The sequence below is a fragment of the Nannospalax galili genome, unplaced genomic scaffold (assembly GCF_000622305.1).
Source record: "Nannospalax galili isolate Female #2095 unplaced genomic scaffold, S.galili_v1.0 scaffold56, whole genome shotgun sequence".
Lineage (NCBI taxonomy): Eukaryota > Metazoa > Chordata > Mammalia > Rodentia > Spalacidae > Nannospalax > Nannospalax galili.
Genome location: NW_008340065.1, coordinates 3,695,253 through 3,710,815, shown reverse-complemented (window position 1 = coordinate 3,710,815; position 15,563 = coordinate 3,695,253). Strand labels below are relative to the sequence as shown.

The window sequence follows — 15,563 nt, the reverse complement described above, 5'->3', positions numbered from 1 at the left end:
TCAAATTCAGGTTGTTGGGTTTGGTGGCAAGTGCCTTTATCACCAAGTTGTTTCAGTGGTCCTTTTAAATATTTTTATTTATGTGTATGTCTATTTGAGTATATGCTATATATGTGCAGATACCTGAGGAGGCCAGAAGAGGGTATCAGATCCCCTGAAGCTGGAGTTACAGGTAGTTGTCAGTCACTGATGTGTGTGCTAGGACCTGAACTGGGGTCCTCTGAAAAAGCAGCAAGTGTTCTTAACCGGTGAGCCATCTCTCCAGCCTGGGAACAAATAGTTTTATTCAATACCATACAGTGCTTCACACAGATAGGCTTTAAAATCTAGTGGCTAAGTCGGGTGTAATAATGCATTCTTGTTTTCCCAACTCAGGAGATAGGAAGATCAGGAGTTCAAGGCCATCTTGGCTACATAGCCAGGTTGAGGCCCACCTGAGTTACATGAAACTCTGTTTCAAAAACAAAACAAGGACTGGTGAGATGGCTCAGTAGGTAAAGGGGCTGCTACCAAGCTTGATGACAGGAGATTGATCCTCAGCAGCCATACAGTGCAAGTTGTCCTCTGACTGCCACACTTGTGCTATGGCACCCTAGATCTTACACACATACACACACATATAAATTATAGAAAGTGGCTGGAGATAGATGGCTCAGTGGTTAAGTCTACTGGCTGTTCTTACAGAGGACCCAGTTTCAGTTCCTGACTCAACATGGTAGCTAACAACCATCTGAACTCCAGTTTTAGGGGATCTGAAGCCCTCTTCTGGCTTCTGTGGGCACTGTATGACATGGGTGCATTTACATACATGCAGGTAAAACACTCAAACTCATAAAAGTAATTAAAAATAAATTTAAGAAAGAAAAGAAACAAAATTAAGTAAACTAAACAAGGTGGCCATCATAAAAAAAAAATCCTTTCTTCCTTAATACTTAATGAGAGGATAATTATACTTCTCAGTATGGCCATTTATTATGCTACCTCAATTTGTGAACTCTTTTTTTTCTTTTTTGGTCTTTTTGAGACAGGGTCTCCCTGCAGCTCCAGCTGTCCTGGAACTCACTATGTAGATCAGGCTGGCCTTCCGCCTGCCTCCCCAGCGCTGGGATTAAAGGCATGCACCACCATACCTGGCTCAATTTACGTACTCATGTTTTAGGGGTTTTTTTTCCTCTCTTTCCTTTCTTTCCTTCCTTCCTTCCCCTCTCTCTCTCTCTCTCTTTCTTTTTCTTGAGACAAAGTCTCTCTCGGTAGGTAAGCCAGGTTAGTCTTGAACTTGAGATGCTCCTGCCCTAGCCTTCTGAGTGCTGGGATTACATGTGTGCATCACATGTGGCTCTGCTTTTATTTCCTCACCTTCATAAGATAGGGCCAGTGGGGCTCGAGAGATGGCAGAGCAGTTAAGAGTGCATACTGCTCTTCGGAGGACATGAATTTGGTTCTCAGCACCCAGATCAGGCCGCTCACAACCACCTGTAACTCCAGTTCCAGGGGATCCAACACCTCTGGCCTCTCACACAGTTATACACATAATTTAAAAAAAAGATAGGCATAGCAAATGAAACAGAATAATGAAAGTATTTTGAAAAGTATATGTAGGAGGGCTGAAGAGATGGCTCCAGTTAAGAGCAGCAGTTAAGAACACTTGCTGCTCTTGCAGAAGACCCAGGTTTGATTCCTAGCACACACACATCAGTTCACAATGGTCTGCAACTCTACTTTCATGGGATCCAAAGCCCTCTTCTGGCCTGTAAGGCACCAGGCATGTATATGGTACAGACACAAACATGCAAGCAAAACACCCATACATATAAAGATTAAAAAAAATCTTTAAAAAAATGTATGTAGCATACAGTTCAATATTAGCTACATATTTTCATTAAGATAGTCCAGGAGGATGCAGAGGAAAATTTCCTTTGACAGTCATCAAATACAAACACAGAGCCAACAGTAGTACATATGTAAGACCTCAAATTTTTTTTTACTGAAAGTATTGACTGACTCAGAGAATATAAAGTTAGAAATGTTAAGTGAAAACACTTCTTGCTGAGAAAGTATTAGAACTTGCTACTGAAGGCCAGGCATGGTGGCACATGCTGAGGCAGGCAGATCTCTGTGAGTTCCAGGCCAGCTTGGTCTACATAGTGAGTTCCAGGTCAGCTGGGGCTTCAGGAAGACACTGTCTCAAAAAGAACCCCCCTCCCCCCGAAAAAAAGAAAGAAAAGAAATTGCTAGTTGATGCAAGGTAATATTTGAAAATATTCAAAATATCAGTAATCATCTCTCCATCCCATTAAAAGTGCTAGTCCTTCTGACTAGCTAGCAACCCAACCCCATTGGGTACCAGGTCGCCCCAGAAAAGTAAAGGAAGTAAAAGGAGATACCATGGTATCAGTTGAAAGGAATCAGAATTATGTCCACATCATTTACTTGACAATACATCAGAGGTACAAAAGATGAGCCATCAAGACTAGACAGTTGTGCTTCAGTCTTAAAAGTTCAAACTCCAAGCAGGGTGCAGTGATGTGTGCTTTCAATCCCAGCTATTTGGGAGAATGCCCAGAAGGATAGCAAATTTGAGGACAGTGTAGGCAGCAGAGAGCGCGTCTCAAAAAAAAAAAAAAAAGTTGAGCTGGGCTTTGGTGGCACGAGCCTTCAACCCCAACACTTGGGAGGCAATGACGGGCTGGCAATCGACTTAGGGCTATACAATGAGACCCTGTCTCAAAAAGAAGTAAAAAAAAAAAAAAAAAAAAAAAACTTAAACGCCAATTTCTGCATTTAACTGAAATGCTAAAATTACACTCAGAAACCATCCCTTACAATGAAAACTTGAAGTCAATTTGCAACCTCCCTCTTAATGAGAAGGAGCTGTTTCATTCCCAAGTCAATGCAATTCTTACGCTGAAAATCGGTTTGCCACATACTTTCATTCTAACTTATTGGCCAAGGAAAGCAACGGGGGCGGGGGGGGGGAAGAGTAGGGATTGCAGATCCTTCAGGCATCTGAGTAAACAAGCTTGAGTGAATAGAGTTGACAGGTGTCTCTAAACACCCAGCTACACTACCGCGTCTCGGCTAGCTGCGTTTTTGTTTCCCCGGATAGTGAGACAGCTTGCCACCGCCCAGTTTCCCAAGACTGACGCCTCCAATGCCCTGTGCCCCTCCTGGAAAAAGAGCAGGCTAGGCTCCCCACCTCCTCGCCGCAGAGCCTTTCGTACACAGCTTCCAGCTCCTGCAGTTCTGTCAGGGAGCAAATAAGCTCGGTGGAGATTTCCGAGCGGCAACCTCCTCCCACCACCTCCGACGGCGGAGGAACTCCTGACAACTTCGAAGGGACGTCCACTTCCGCCATCTTGGGCCCCCATCTGGTGCTTCCGTTTCCGCGAGGTCCCCCTCCGCGTTGGCGTCGCGGCCCTTGAGGCTGTCCACAAAAATGCCCGATCAATTAATTAGAAAAACAATTTTTTTAAAACGTAATTTTCTATTCTAGAAAAAAGCTACTGTAATATTTAAATAATTTAAATGCTGTATAGGTAGAAGGAAGCATTTTTAAAATTACACATATTCTTCAGGCGCAGGTTGGGTACCTCTTTCTATGCGCGCCATCAGAAGGGCCCCCCGTCTTAAGGGCTAATGGCGGACGCCCGCGGCTTGGCGTTGGTGGCTTAGTCCTTGAAGGAATTCACTATCCGTTGGATACCAACGCCATCCTTCCTGCTGCAGGGTAAAGACGTGGCCTCGCAGCTTGCCGGGCCCGAGGAGGTGGAAAGTGGCCGCGCGGGGAAGGTACCAGGCACTTTGGTGGGAGTCTCGGGCAGTTTTAGGCCCGAGTGGTTCGACAGGCGGGGGATGCACGGGACGCGGGGGTGTGCAAGTGGCTTCCGGGCTCTTTCCCTACTTCTGCCCGCCAAGTAAGGCTTGCAAGCCTGGCGTGGTGGCGCGTGCTGAGTCTTCAGCACGAGCGGAGGTTGAGGGTGGAGGGTAGGGAGGCGGATGCCAATTTAGGTTATATCCTGGGGGTGAGGGGGTTTCCTCCCGAGAAGGGGGAGAGACATTGTTTGAAAGGTAAATAAGAGAAACAGCTTTTGGAGCCAGGATTCTGGTTTGAATTTGTGCTTTGGTAGTTCGGCATTTTGTTTTGTCCTCTAAACCTGTTTTTTTCCTATACAAAATGAAGGATGGTGATGCCTACGTTGAGAGTTTTGCAGAATTTGAGTGCAGTGGTGTTTTCCCTTAGAACATAGAGAAAGGACACTGAGAAATCGCCCAGGCGTCTTGCAGTAATCGCAGTTAATGGGTGGGTGAGGAGGTAAAAGCTTTCCCAAGTATTGAATGGAATGTAAGTTGAGTTTTAGTGTTTAATGGTGAGCAGGTTTCAGTTTTAAAATCATCAGCCTGAAGTGTAGCTCAGTGGTAGAGCTTTTGGGTGAGGCCCTGGGTTCGGTTCCCATAACCACAAACAAAAAGATCTCTTTAAATATAGAGCAGTATGAGGTGCAAATGAAAACCAGAGTAAAATACCAGATTTTCACCTGTTAAATTAGCAAATGTCAAAAAGTCTTAACATCACTTTGACTGGTTATGGGCCAACAGGAACTCAGACATTGCCTGTTACCTAAATTGGTAAGGCCTCTGAAGGGCAATTTGCAAATACCAAATTTAATATGTTTAAATCCTTCAGTCTTCCAATTCCATGTCTAAGCTAATCTTGGAGATACATTCATGCACCTATAAATGAATGATATATATGATACTTCCTTTGCAGTAGTAACAGTCTAAATTGGAAATGATCTGAGTATTCATTAGTATTCCTAGCTAAATAAATTGTAATATAGCCATTGAATTAAGATACTCTGCAGTTGTTGGAAACAGCGTATTTTAAAATGAAATGGAGATCTTCTTTAAAGGGTAAAAACTCATTCAATTTTATAGCTTACAGGGTTTATACTGAGTTCAGTATTGTATAACTGTATTAATTCAACTGTAAACCTAAAAACTTACAGCCACTTTTGAAAGAGATGTATCCTTGTTCTGGAGTGTGTTACTGAGTATGTTAAAGCTGTAATGAAATGCTTCTTCAAATGTGGTTATTAGATTCTAAAAAATTTTTTTTAAATAATTCTTCAAAGCATAAAAACTTGCTCCTTAATAATTAGTAGATGTGAAAAACGTTACCATTGAAATCTACCTCATGACTTTATATGCATGCTCAGATGCCAAGGAGCTCAGAAAGTAACTGACTCTGACTAGTAATAATCAGGTGTATAGAGATTAGAAATGAAACTGTGTATTTTAATAATGAAATGGAGATCTTTTTTAAAGGTTAAAACCTCATTTAATTTTATGTCTTACAGGGTTTATACTGAGTACAATATTGTATAACCTCAATATCTCTGGGGATTAAACCCTGAGATTCCTGATTTGATTATAAACTCAGCTCCACCCCTAGTCCCTTGGGGGAATGTCAAGTGTTATGAGTAGATTAATGAGAATGGGAAAAGATATGAGGTTTAAAAAGTGAGGTTGGGTGTGGTGGCGCACGCCTTTAACCCCAGCACGCGGGAGTCAGGTGTGTGGATCTCTGTGAGTTCAAGGCCAGCCTGGTCGCCATAGTGAATCCAGGCTGTAAACCTAAAAATTTACAGCCAATTTTGAAAGAGATGCATTGTAGCTCTAGAAATTGTTATTGAATATGTCAATGCTATTGTAATGGAAAAAAAAAAAGATACTCTGCAGTTGTAAAAGAAAAATGACAGCTGGGAGTGGTGGCACTTGCTTTTAGTCCCAGCACTGGGGAGGCAGAGGCAGAGGCAGGCGGATCACTGAGGCCTGATCTACATAGTAAGTTCCAGGCCAGCTAGAACTATGGGGAGACCTCATCTCAAAAAAAAAAAAAAAAAAAAAAAAAAACCCAAAAAACAAAAATGAGAAAGCCTTTGTCTAGTGGTATCACAGTAACTAATAGGAAAGTTGCAGTTCACTGTGAGTATATATAGTACCAGTCCTTTGGTTAAAGAGAGAACATAAAATATGGTATAAATGTATGTACACATATGATAAGATAAAATTTGGTAAGTTTATTCTTCTAGAGAGAGCTGGGAAATGGACATGAAGGGTTTTTTGCTAGGCTTTTGGACTTATTTATTTTTTGAGACTGTCTCACTGTGTAGTCCTGCCTGGCCTGGAACTTACTATGTAGACCAAACTGGCCTCAAACTCACATCATAGAGATTGCCTGCCTTTGCCTCTTGCCCATAGAGTTGCTTTGATTAAAGGTGTGTGCCACTATGCCCAGCCCTGGTTTTGAATTTTGAATGATGTGAAATGTGTACAGTTAATTAACTACACTTAAATAGATCTTAGTTTATCAAAAATGATAAATTGGCACGTTGTATTAATGAGCAAATCCTAGCCCCGGTCATTTCACCACTTGCTATAATATTAGGCAGGTGATCTAATTTCTGAGCTTCATTGTCCTTAACTATAAAAAGAGTATGAAAATGCATACTACATAGGATTCTTTTATTTCTTCCTTGATACAGGATCTTTGTAGTCCAGCCTGGAACTGACTGTGTAGCTCAAGCTGGTTTCAGACTTGCAGTGATCCTCCTCCCTCTGCCTTTCCAATTCTGGGACTTTAGGAATGAGCCACCATGCCTCGCTTTTTCTTTTTTTTTTTTTTTTTTTTCCTTGTCCTTTTCCTTTTCTTGAGATAGGATATTGTGGTTTATCCTATTGAGGGCTGGAGAAAATTTCTGTGGCTCAGTGAATAAGAGTACTGCTGCAGGGCTAGAGAGATGGCTCAGCTGTTAAGAACACTGGTTGTTCTTACAGAAGACCCCGGTTTGAATCCCAGCACCCACATGGCAGCGAACAACTGTCTGTAACTCCAGTCCCAGGGGATCCGACAGCCTCTTCTGAGCTCCGCAGGCATTGCACTTACCTACATGCAGGTGATACGTGCATACACATAAAATAAAAATAATAAATGAAATTCTTAAAAAGTTTAAAAAAGAAAAAAAGAGTACTGCTGCTTTTGTAGAAAGCCCAGTTCTAGTTTCTAGCATCCACATGGGAGCCCCCAACTGTCTGTAACTTCAGTTCCAGGGGATATGACACCCTCTTCTGGCCTCTGCAGGCACTAGTCAGGCATGCAGGCAAAATACTTGTATACTGGGTGTGGTGGCACACGCCTTTAATCCCAGCACTCCAGAGGCAGGGGCAGGCAGATCTCTGTGAGTTCAAGACCAGCCTGGTCTACATAGTGAGTTCCAGGCCAGTTGGGGCTACAGGGAGACCCTGCCTCAAAAAGACCCCTCCCCCAAAAAATAATAAAAATAAATACATCTTTAAAAAGCAAAAAGGATTTCCCAGTTACCTTTTTTTTTTTTTTAATGTGTTCTTAGCCCACTTTGACTTGATACTGTTGGTATAACCAAGGCCTGGAGTCCTGGGGATCTCACTTTTGCTGCTACCATGTTCCTGTACAACTTGACCTTGCAGCGTGCCACTGGCATCAGCTTTGCCATCCATGGCAACTTCTCGGGTAAGTTCTTTATTATCTTTGTGGATTGAAATGAGTCAGTATATATTTTACTTATCTCTTGTTCAGGGAAATGCTTTTCATTTACAAGAAAAGAATTGCTGATAAATAAGAACAATTCAAATGTGGTTTGTATTCTGTGAGATTCGTGTTAAATTAAGGTGTATTAAGTGTTACCTGATTTCAAGTGCATTTCTTTGAATAATTCTCCTCATAGGTGCATATCTCCTCCCAGATGGGACATAACAAGATGTATAAGTCATGGTTTTTTATTTGTTTTTTGGAGACAGGGTCTTCCTGTAGCTCCAGCTGGCCTGGAACTCACTATGTAGACTAGCTTGGCCTCTGCCTGCCTCTGCCTCCCAAGTGCTGGGATTAAAGGTGTATGCCACCATCCTCACTCTTTTTTTTTTGAGACAGTCTCACTTTAAGCTAGCCTCAAACTCAGGGCTGCTGTCTCAGCCTGCTAGTGCTGGGGTTACCCATGTGCCCCACCAAAACCTGCCTGAAATCATGATTCTTGATCATGCGTTTGTCACCAAATTTATAAAAAGAATGTCTTAACAATGTGTGGTAGCTCATATGTGTAATCTCAGTATTGGAGGCTGAGACAGTAGGCTCATGACTTTAAGGCTAACAGGAGCTACATAGTAGATTTGAGGCCAGCCTAAGATACATGGTTAGAATTCTAACTGGTGAGATAGCTTTTGAGACAAATAAACTTGTTGCTTAAGCCTGACAACCAGAGTTTGGGCCCTAGAACCCATGTAAGGAGAAAACTGACTTTTGAAAGTTCTCCTCTAGTCATCATATATGTGCCGTGGCATATGTGCAGACATGCACTTTTACTCACACGCACTCGCATGCACACACATATACATACGCACAAATAAAATAAAAATTAAAAATATCAAAACTGGGCTGGAAAGATACTTGAGTGCAAGCATATAGACCTAAGCTTGATCCCTAGAACTTACGTAAAAAAGCCAGAGAAGGGGTCTAGCTTGGTAGCACACACCTCTAATGCCAGTGCTTGGGAGGCAGAGGCAGCCAGAGCTCTCTGAGTTTGAGGTAGCCAGGTCTACGTAGTGAGTTCCAGACCAGCCAAGGCTACATAGTGAGGCCTTGTCTGAAAAAAACTAGACAATCTGGGGAGATGGCTCAGTAAGCACGTGCTTGCTTTACAAGCGTGAGCACCTGAATTTGGCTCACAGAACCTACATATAACTAGATGTAGTAGTGCATTGTAAGCCAGTGTATACAGCGACAGGAGACTGAAACAAGGTGGAAGGCAGTGGCCAACACTTCACTCTTCTGACCTCCACACATGCACCTCTTGTGGCAAGTGTACATCATACTCGCATACAAACATACACGCATATATCATACACAAATGCACACATACAAATCAGAAACTGTAGCAGAAAATAACTTGCTGGTGTGGCTTGGATTTGTAATCCTACCACTTGGGAAGTAGAGGCAGGAAGATTGGGAGTTCAAGGTCATCATCTATACATTGAATTTGAGGGTAGCCAGGCTACATAGTAAGACCTTGTCTCTCAGGAAAAAAAAAAAAAAAAAAGCCTTACTCTGTTGTAGTCCAGACTGGCTTTGATTTTAATTTTTAGCAGTCTTCCTGGCTCAGCTTTCAGGTGTGAGTTACCATGCCCAGTTTGATTTCACTTAAAAATGAAGACAAAAATTTTTTTTTCAAGACAGGGTCTCAGGTAGCCCAGGGCGGTACTAAGGGTGGTCTTGAAATTCTGATCCTCCTACCTCCATAGTGCTGGGATTTACAGGCATGTTCTACCATATCTAGCTCATAAATGAACTTTCTAATGGGTTTAGCAGTAGCAAAGTATGTATAAGACAACAGCTATAAAAGTTTTTGAGACATTGCATTAAACTGTACAGAAACTTACTATAATGACTTAGACCATTAGCTTTCAGGGTGGACTGGAAAGAGAGATTTTGGGATGTTTTGCAATTAGGAAGTTTCTAAATGTTACACAGTTGTCTCATTACGTGTGAATTTTGCATTTCCTGAATCCATGAATGTAGATGAGACCTCACAGAGATCTGCCTGCCTGTGCCTCTTAAGTGTTTAAAGACATGAGCCACCATGCCTAGCTACCAATATTCTTTTTATATAGAGGTATTTCAAATAAGAAAATTGAGGGTGGAGAGATGGCTTAGTGCTTACGAGCACTTGCTGCTCTTGCAGAGGACCTAGTTTAATTCCTAGAACTCACACACACAACTCAACAGCTGCTTACAATTCTAGCTCTTGGGGAGCCGATCTGTCTGGTTTTCTTAGGTAACTGTACTCCTTCCTATATACAAACCCACACACATAAACTTAATTAAAAATGATAAAAATAAGGAGCCGGAGAGGTGGTTCAGTGGTTAAGAACACTGGCTGCTCTTGAAGAGGACCCAGGTTCGATTCTCAGCACCCACATGGCAGCTAACAACCATCCATAACTCCAGTTCCAGGGGAATCCAGTGCCCACTTCTGACCTCCAAAAGCACTGTGCAACACAGGTGCACTTAATGCACATGCAGGCAAGACACCTATGCCCATAAAATAATAAAAAAGAAAAATATAAATCTTTAAAAAATGGAAAATATTCAGAACATTTTTAAATGTACTTAAGCTATATAGACATTTTTCTAAACAATATTGTATAGCCATAGCATTTACATTATTGTTAGTTATTATAAGTAATCTAGAGCTAGTTAAAATTTTTTTAAAGGATAGGATCTCATTTGAGCATGGTAGCACATGTCTGTAATCTTAGCACTCTGGAGGCTGAAGAACGAGTATTGTGAGTTTGAGTCTTGGCTAGGAGCAAATTGGTGGGGCAGGAGACAGAAATGTCTTGCCGTGTTGCTCAAACTGACCTTGAACTCCTAGACTCAGTTAATACTGCGTTAGCCTCTGGAGTAGCTGTCACTCCACTCATGTACCACAATGACTGGCACTAAATGATTTAAAGTGTAGGGTAGCATACCCGTAGGTTGTATGCACACACTGTATTTTATGTAAGGGACTTGACATTTGTGGATTTTGTTATCTGAGGGGCTCAGTTCCTGAAACCAGTTTCCCATGGGTACTGTAGGGCCTCATTATCAGTAACAGATAGTTCCCAGTTGTGCATATTGATGGCATATCTTAGGAAAATAAGGTGCTTTTTTTTTTTTCCTGGAACTCACTGTGTAGACCAGGCTGGCCTTGAATTCACAGAGATCCTCCTGCCTCTTGAGTGCTGGGACCAAAGGCGTGTGCCACCATGCCTGGTGGAAAATGAGGGTTTTTTTGTTGTTGTTGTTGTTGTTGTTTTTTAATTGTATTTATTTATTTTGTATTATGTGTATGTGTGTATTGCCTGCGTGGAGATAAGTGCAGTGGTGTCATGCAATGCCTGAGGTCAGAAGAGGCTGTTGGATCCCCTGGGATTGGAGTTACAGACAGTTGTTAGCTGTTACATGGGTGCTGGGATTTGAACCCGGGTCTTCTGCAGGAACAACCAGTGTTCTTAACCGCTGAGCCATCTCTCCAGCCCTGAAAAATAAGGTTTTTAAAAAATTAACTTATATGACCCTATAAAAATCTTTTCTGATAACTACTGTTAGATCAGTTCTTGGAAAAGTACCTTTTCAAATAGAATAAATTAATTCAAAACACATGTACCCCAATTTATTTAATTTCTATTATCTTCACTATCACTTCTATCCAGATTACCTTTAGGATTAGTTTTGTTTGTGATCTTTATTTTTTGGTGATTTAGGAACCAAACAACAGGAAATTGTTGTTTCCCGTGGAAAGATCTTGGAGTTACTTCGCCCAGACCCCAACACTGGCAAAGTGCATACCCTCCTCACTGTGGAAGTATTTGGTGTTATTCGATCACTCATGGCCTTTAGGCTAACAGGTGGCACCAAAGACTACATTGTAGTTGGCAGTGACTCAGGACGCATTGTTATCTTGGAATACCAGCCATCTAAGAATATGTTTGAGAAAATTCACCAAGAAACTTTTGGCAAAAGTGGATGCCGTCGTATCGTTCCTGGCCAGTTCTTAGCTGTGGATCCCAAAGGGCGAGCTGTTATGATCAGTGAGTGACTTGCTTTATTTGCTTTGAGTATTTCTCTGATTCCTGTGAATCCCACATGTAGGGTAACAATGCTGTGATCCTGGCAGTATTCCAGTGTTTGACTTACACAGTGAAGTTTGGCATTATGTTGAATTTACTCTAGTTTAAAGTTGGGTTTCCACTTTTAAAACATTTTCTTTTAAAACAGTAAGAAAGGTCCTGAGGTACCTTCTCATCTAGGTGGAAAGAATTGTTTTCAGTTTCTTATTTTATCCGCAGCAAAGGCTACAGTGAAATGACCCTCCGTACAATATGGTTGCTTTCATCAGCCTGAAGTGATGATTCACATTCATGTCTCTTCTCTGATAAATTCTTGAGGGAAGTTCTGTGTGTCTGATCAGGCCTCTAGAGGGCAACCCTTTCAGTACTTTTCAAAATCATTGGATCTAATTCAAAGAATAAAGTTAATATAGTTTTGGTAATAAAAATAATTTTTGTGGTCTTTTCGAGACAGGGTCTCCCTGTAGTCCCAGCTGGCCTGGAACTCACTCTGTAGACCTGCCTCCCCCTGCCTCTGCCTTCCAAGTGCTGGGATTAAAGGCGTGCCCCACCACACCAGGCCAGAGCTCATTAAAAATTTAATAAAGGTTAGTGCCCTGAGGTACTATACTTGTAGAGTTAATGGTGATTGTTAGTAATAATCTTATTTTCAAAGAGTAATAGGATGTATGTTTAACTGTCTTCATCATGTGGAGATCTAGTATGTTTCATCTCTTTCAATTGTAGGTGCGATTGAGAAACAGAAGTTGGTATATATCTTGAATAGAGATGCAGCAGCCCGACTCACAATTTCATCTCCCCTGGAGGCCCACAAAGCGAACACTTTAGTATATCATGTGGTTGGAGTAGATGTGGGGTTTGAAAACCCTATGTTTGCTTGTCTAGAAATGGACTATGAGGTAATGGGAACCAAGCCCCCCACCCTTTTTGGTTAACTCAGTTTCTTCCAAAAATTATTTTCTCCATTATGTGAGTTAAATCACTCTTACTAGCAGATATTTTCTACCTTACTGAAAGTCTTCAGAATGTTTCATAGGTTACAATTGCTCTGTGGACTTGAGGTATTTATTGGGAGAAGCTGCATGAGAAATGTAAAGGGAGAAATGTAAAGGGAAGCGTACTTCTCGGCTTTGAATGGAAGCCTCTAGTAGGGGCATCACTGGCCAAAATTCAGATTTGAACCCTTGTTATAGTTCTGCCATCGTATAGTAGCATGAACTTTGTCACACTATATGGCATCTGTGGACCTGTTTTCTTGTTTGTAAAATGGAAGTGTCCTCACAAGATGATCGGTGAATTCCTGAGAGTGAAAACCCACACCAGAGTCTGTGCAGAGAACCCAGGCTCCAGCTGTGGCTACTGCCTAGGGCTTTTATATGGGAAAATAAAGTGAATTAAGTCTGTTTAAAAAAAAAAAAATGGAAGTGTTCTGATGTTCTTTCCAGGTCTAGAACTTAACTTTGATTTTATGGCACTGATTTAGTCTCTGCTACTGTGTTCCTACAGGAAGCAGACAACGATCCCACAGGGGAAGCAGCAGCTAATACCCAGCAGACGCTTACTTTCTATGAGTTAGACCTTGGTTTAAATCATGTGGTCCGAAAATACAGTGAACCTTTGGAGGAACATGGCAACTTCCTTATTACAGGTACCTTTCTTGCAGAGCTGCTGTGTGTCTTTTACTCTGTCCATTGTATGCCCAAACTTAGTAACTTTTTACTTCATAGATTTGGGTATTAATCCTTTCATAATAAACCAGTACCTTGTGGGGATTTTGTTTTTGTGATTGGTTATTTTTGATGGTTTTGGTTTTTTGTATTTTTGTTTTTAAGACAGGTTCTTTCTGTGTAGCCATGGTTAGGTAGTTCAGGCTGACTGAACTCATGGCATTTTTCTTGCCTTAGTCTCCCTAGTGCTAGGATTACAAAGTTTACTACCATACCTAGCTTCTGGTTTGATGCTAAAAGTTAACATGGGGTGATTGATTAAAAAAAGTTGTGCTGAGTATCTTATCCTTTAGCAACTCTTTCTACCTAAAGGGGGAAAAGCAGTTGGTTTGGAATGTTGATTACTGTTAATTCCCTGTGATAATTTTTCTATTATCAGTCTTAACTGCTCATCCAAACCTAAGTGTTTGAAAAAAACAAATGAAATGGACAAGCCCACTAAAATAAAGCTACACGTCTATGAACTTGAAACTATAGTTGAAATACTTTGAAAAGCATTATTGAAATGGGATCTAATGGGGCTGGAGAGATGGCTCAGCGGTTAAGAACACTGGCTGTTCTTGCAGCAGACCTGGGTTCGAATCCTAGCACCCACATGGCAGCTAACAACTGTCTATAACTACAGTTCCAGGAGATCCTACAGCTTCTTCTGTCCTCTGTGGGCATTGTACAACACGGGTGCACTTACCTACATGCAGACAGTACCCACATACACATAAAATAAAAATTTAAAAAAGGAGGGGGGAATCTAACAAGAAATTGAAGGTCAGTGAGATGACTTGGCAGGTCAGGGTGCTTGCCACCAACCTTGATGGCCTGAATTTGATGGCTGGAACCCACGTGGTAGAAGGAGAGAACCGACCCCTCTGGGTGTGCTCTGACCTTTGCATGAGTGTCGTATACACCCACACATAGAGACACACAGAATACTAGAAAAATAATAAAAGTTATTTATTTAAAAGAATAAAGCTAAGACCAGGTATGGTGTTGCCTTTAATCCCAGCACTCAGGAGGCAGAAGCAGTGAGTTGATCAAAAGATCAAGGTTTAAAAAAAAAAAAAAAAAGGAATGACATCGTATGAGTCTATGAGATTATATGGTCTACAGTGAGTATCAAAACTGAGGTGAGGATAGTATCAATGCAGACTTACAGGCTAGTTAATACCATAGTTAATAAAATGTTTACCAAATCGGTTTTCTTTTAAAATTTTTTGCAATGTTAAGGATTGAACCAGTGGCCTCATGCATTCTAGGGAAGCATTCCTACCACTAAGCTATAGCTCCAACCAAACAAATTCAGAATTTCATTATTTTTACTTGTGTGTGTGCGTATGTATGTACAGGTGCATGTACTTTATGTATGGAAGCAGAAAGTAGTTGTTCGCTGTTTTCCTCAATGGCTTTCCATCTTAGTTTTTGAGATAGAATCCTTCACTGAGCCTGCAGCTCACAGATTTGGCTAGGCTGGTGGGCCAGCAAAGCCCTAGGGAGCTCTCTGCTTCTGCCTCCTCAGTGCTGGGATTATAGGTATGGGCCTTTGCGCACAGCTTTTATGTGGGTGTTGGGGATTGAACTCAGGTTCTCATACTTGCTTGACAAGCACTTTACCAACTGAGCCATCTCCCTAGCCCCTATATTTGATTTTTGAAAGAGTCTCATGTACCCTAGGATGGCCTCAAACTTACTATGTAGCTCAGGATGACCTTGACTTCTGATCCCCTTGCCTCTCCTTTCTAAGTGCTGGGATTAAAAGTTGTTTGCTACCACATCTGGCTCCAAATGGAGTATTTTAGACTCAAATATCTAAGTAGAATTTTGTAGGGGCTCATCAATGTTTGACCATTAGAAAATCAGTTTAATTCATTTTGTTAAAAGACTAGAGGAGGAAAACTGTGCTTATCTGCAGTTCAAAGTAGCTCTTGCTTAGGCATTGTTAGGGACCGTGACTCGGTGGGTCTCTTCTGGAGAACAAATGCACGAGTATGGAGATGCAAAAATCAAGCAGAGTTTTATTAGGCCAGCTAGCTGGGGCCGACCATCCTTCCAAGACACGCAGGTCTGGTGGAGCAATTGACCCCGAGGCAACTTCAGGTAGAGATTATATAGGCTCCCACAACCATTACACAAAAGCCC

General features: G+C 41.6%; 2 protein-coding genes and 1 non-coding gene across 3 annotated transcripts in view; 2 read left to right on the top strand and 1 right to left on the bottom strand.

Moving 5' to 3' along the window:
* Cog4 (component of oligomeric golgi complex 4) overlaps positions 1-3,373 on the bottom strand; it is a 44,157-nt gene extending 40,784 nt beyond the window's left edge. The window contains exon 1 of the mRNA XM_008834982.2: positions 3,197-3,373. Coding sequence (XP_008833204.1) covers positions 3,197-3,355 — 159 coding nt within the window. The 5' untranslated portion in view covers positions 3,356-3,373. The remainder of the gene's footprint in view (positions 1-3,196) is intronic.
* A 235-nt stretch (positions 3,374-3,608) lies between these two features.
* The window catches only part of Sf3b3 (splicing factor 3b subunit 3), a 56,063-nt gene continuing 44,108 nt past the window's right edge, over positions 3,609-15,563 (top strand). The window contains exons 1-5 of the mRNA XM_008834980.3: positions 3,609-3,789; positions 7,410-7,549; positions 11,338-11,664; positions 12,430-12,602; positions 13,210-13,351. Of these exons, the coding sequence (XP_008833202.1) occupies positions 7,480-7,549; positions 11,338-11,664; positions 12,430-12,602; positions 13,210-13,351 (712 nt within the window). The 5' untranslated portion in view covers positions 3,609-3,789; positions 7,410-7,479. The remainder of the gene's footprint in view (positions 3,790-7,409; positions 7,550-11,337; positions 11,665-12,429; positions 12,603-13,209; positions 13,352-15,563) is intronic.
* On the top strand, positions 11,970-12,048 carry LOC115070670. Its single transcript, XR_003849822.1, has one exon. It is a non-coding gene; the product is annotated as a small nucleolar RNA SNORD111 (small nucleolar RNA).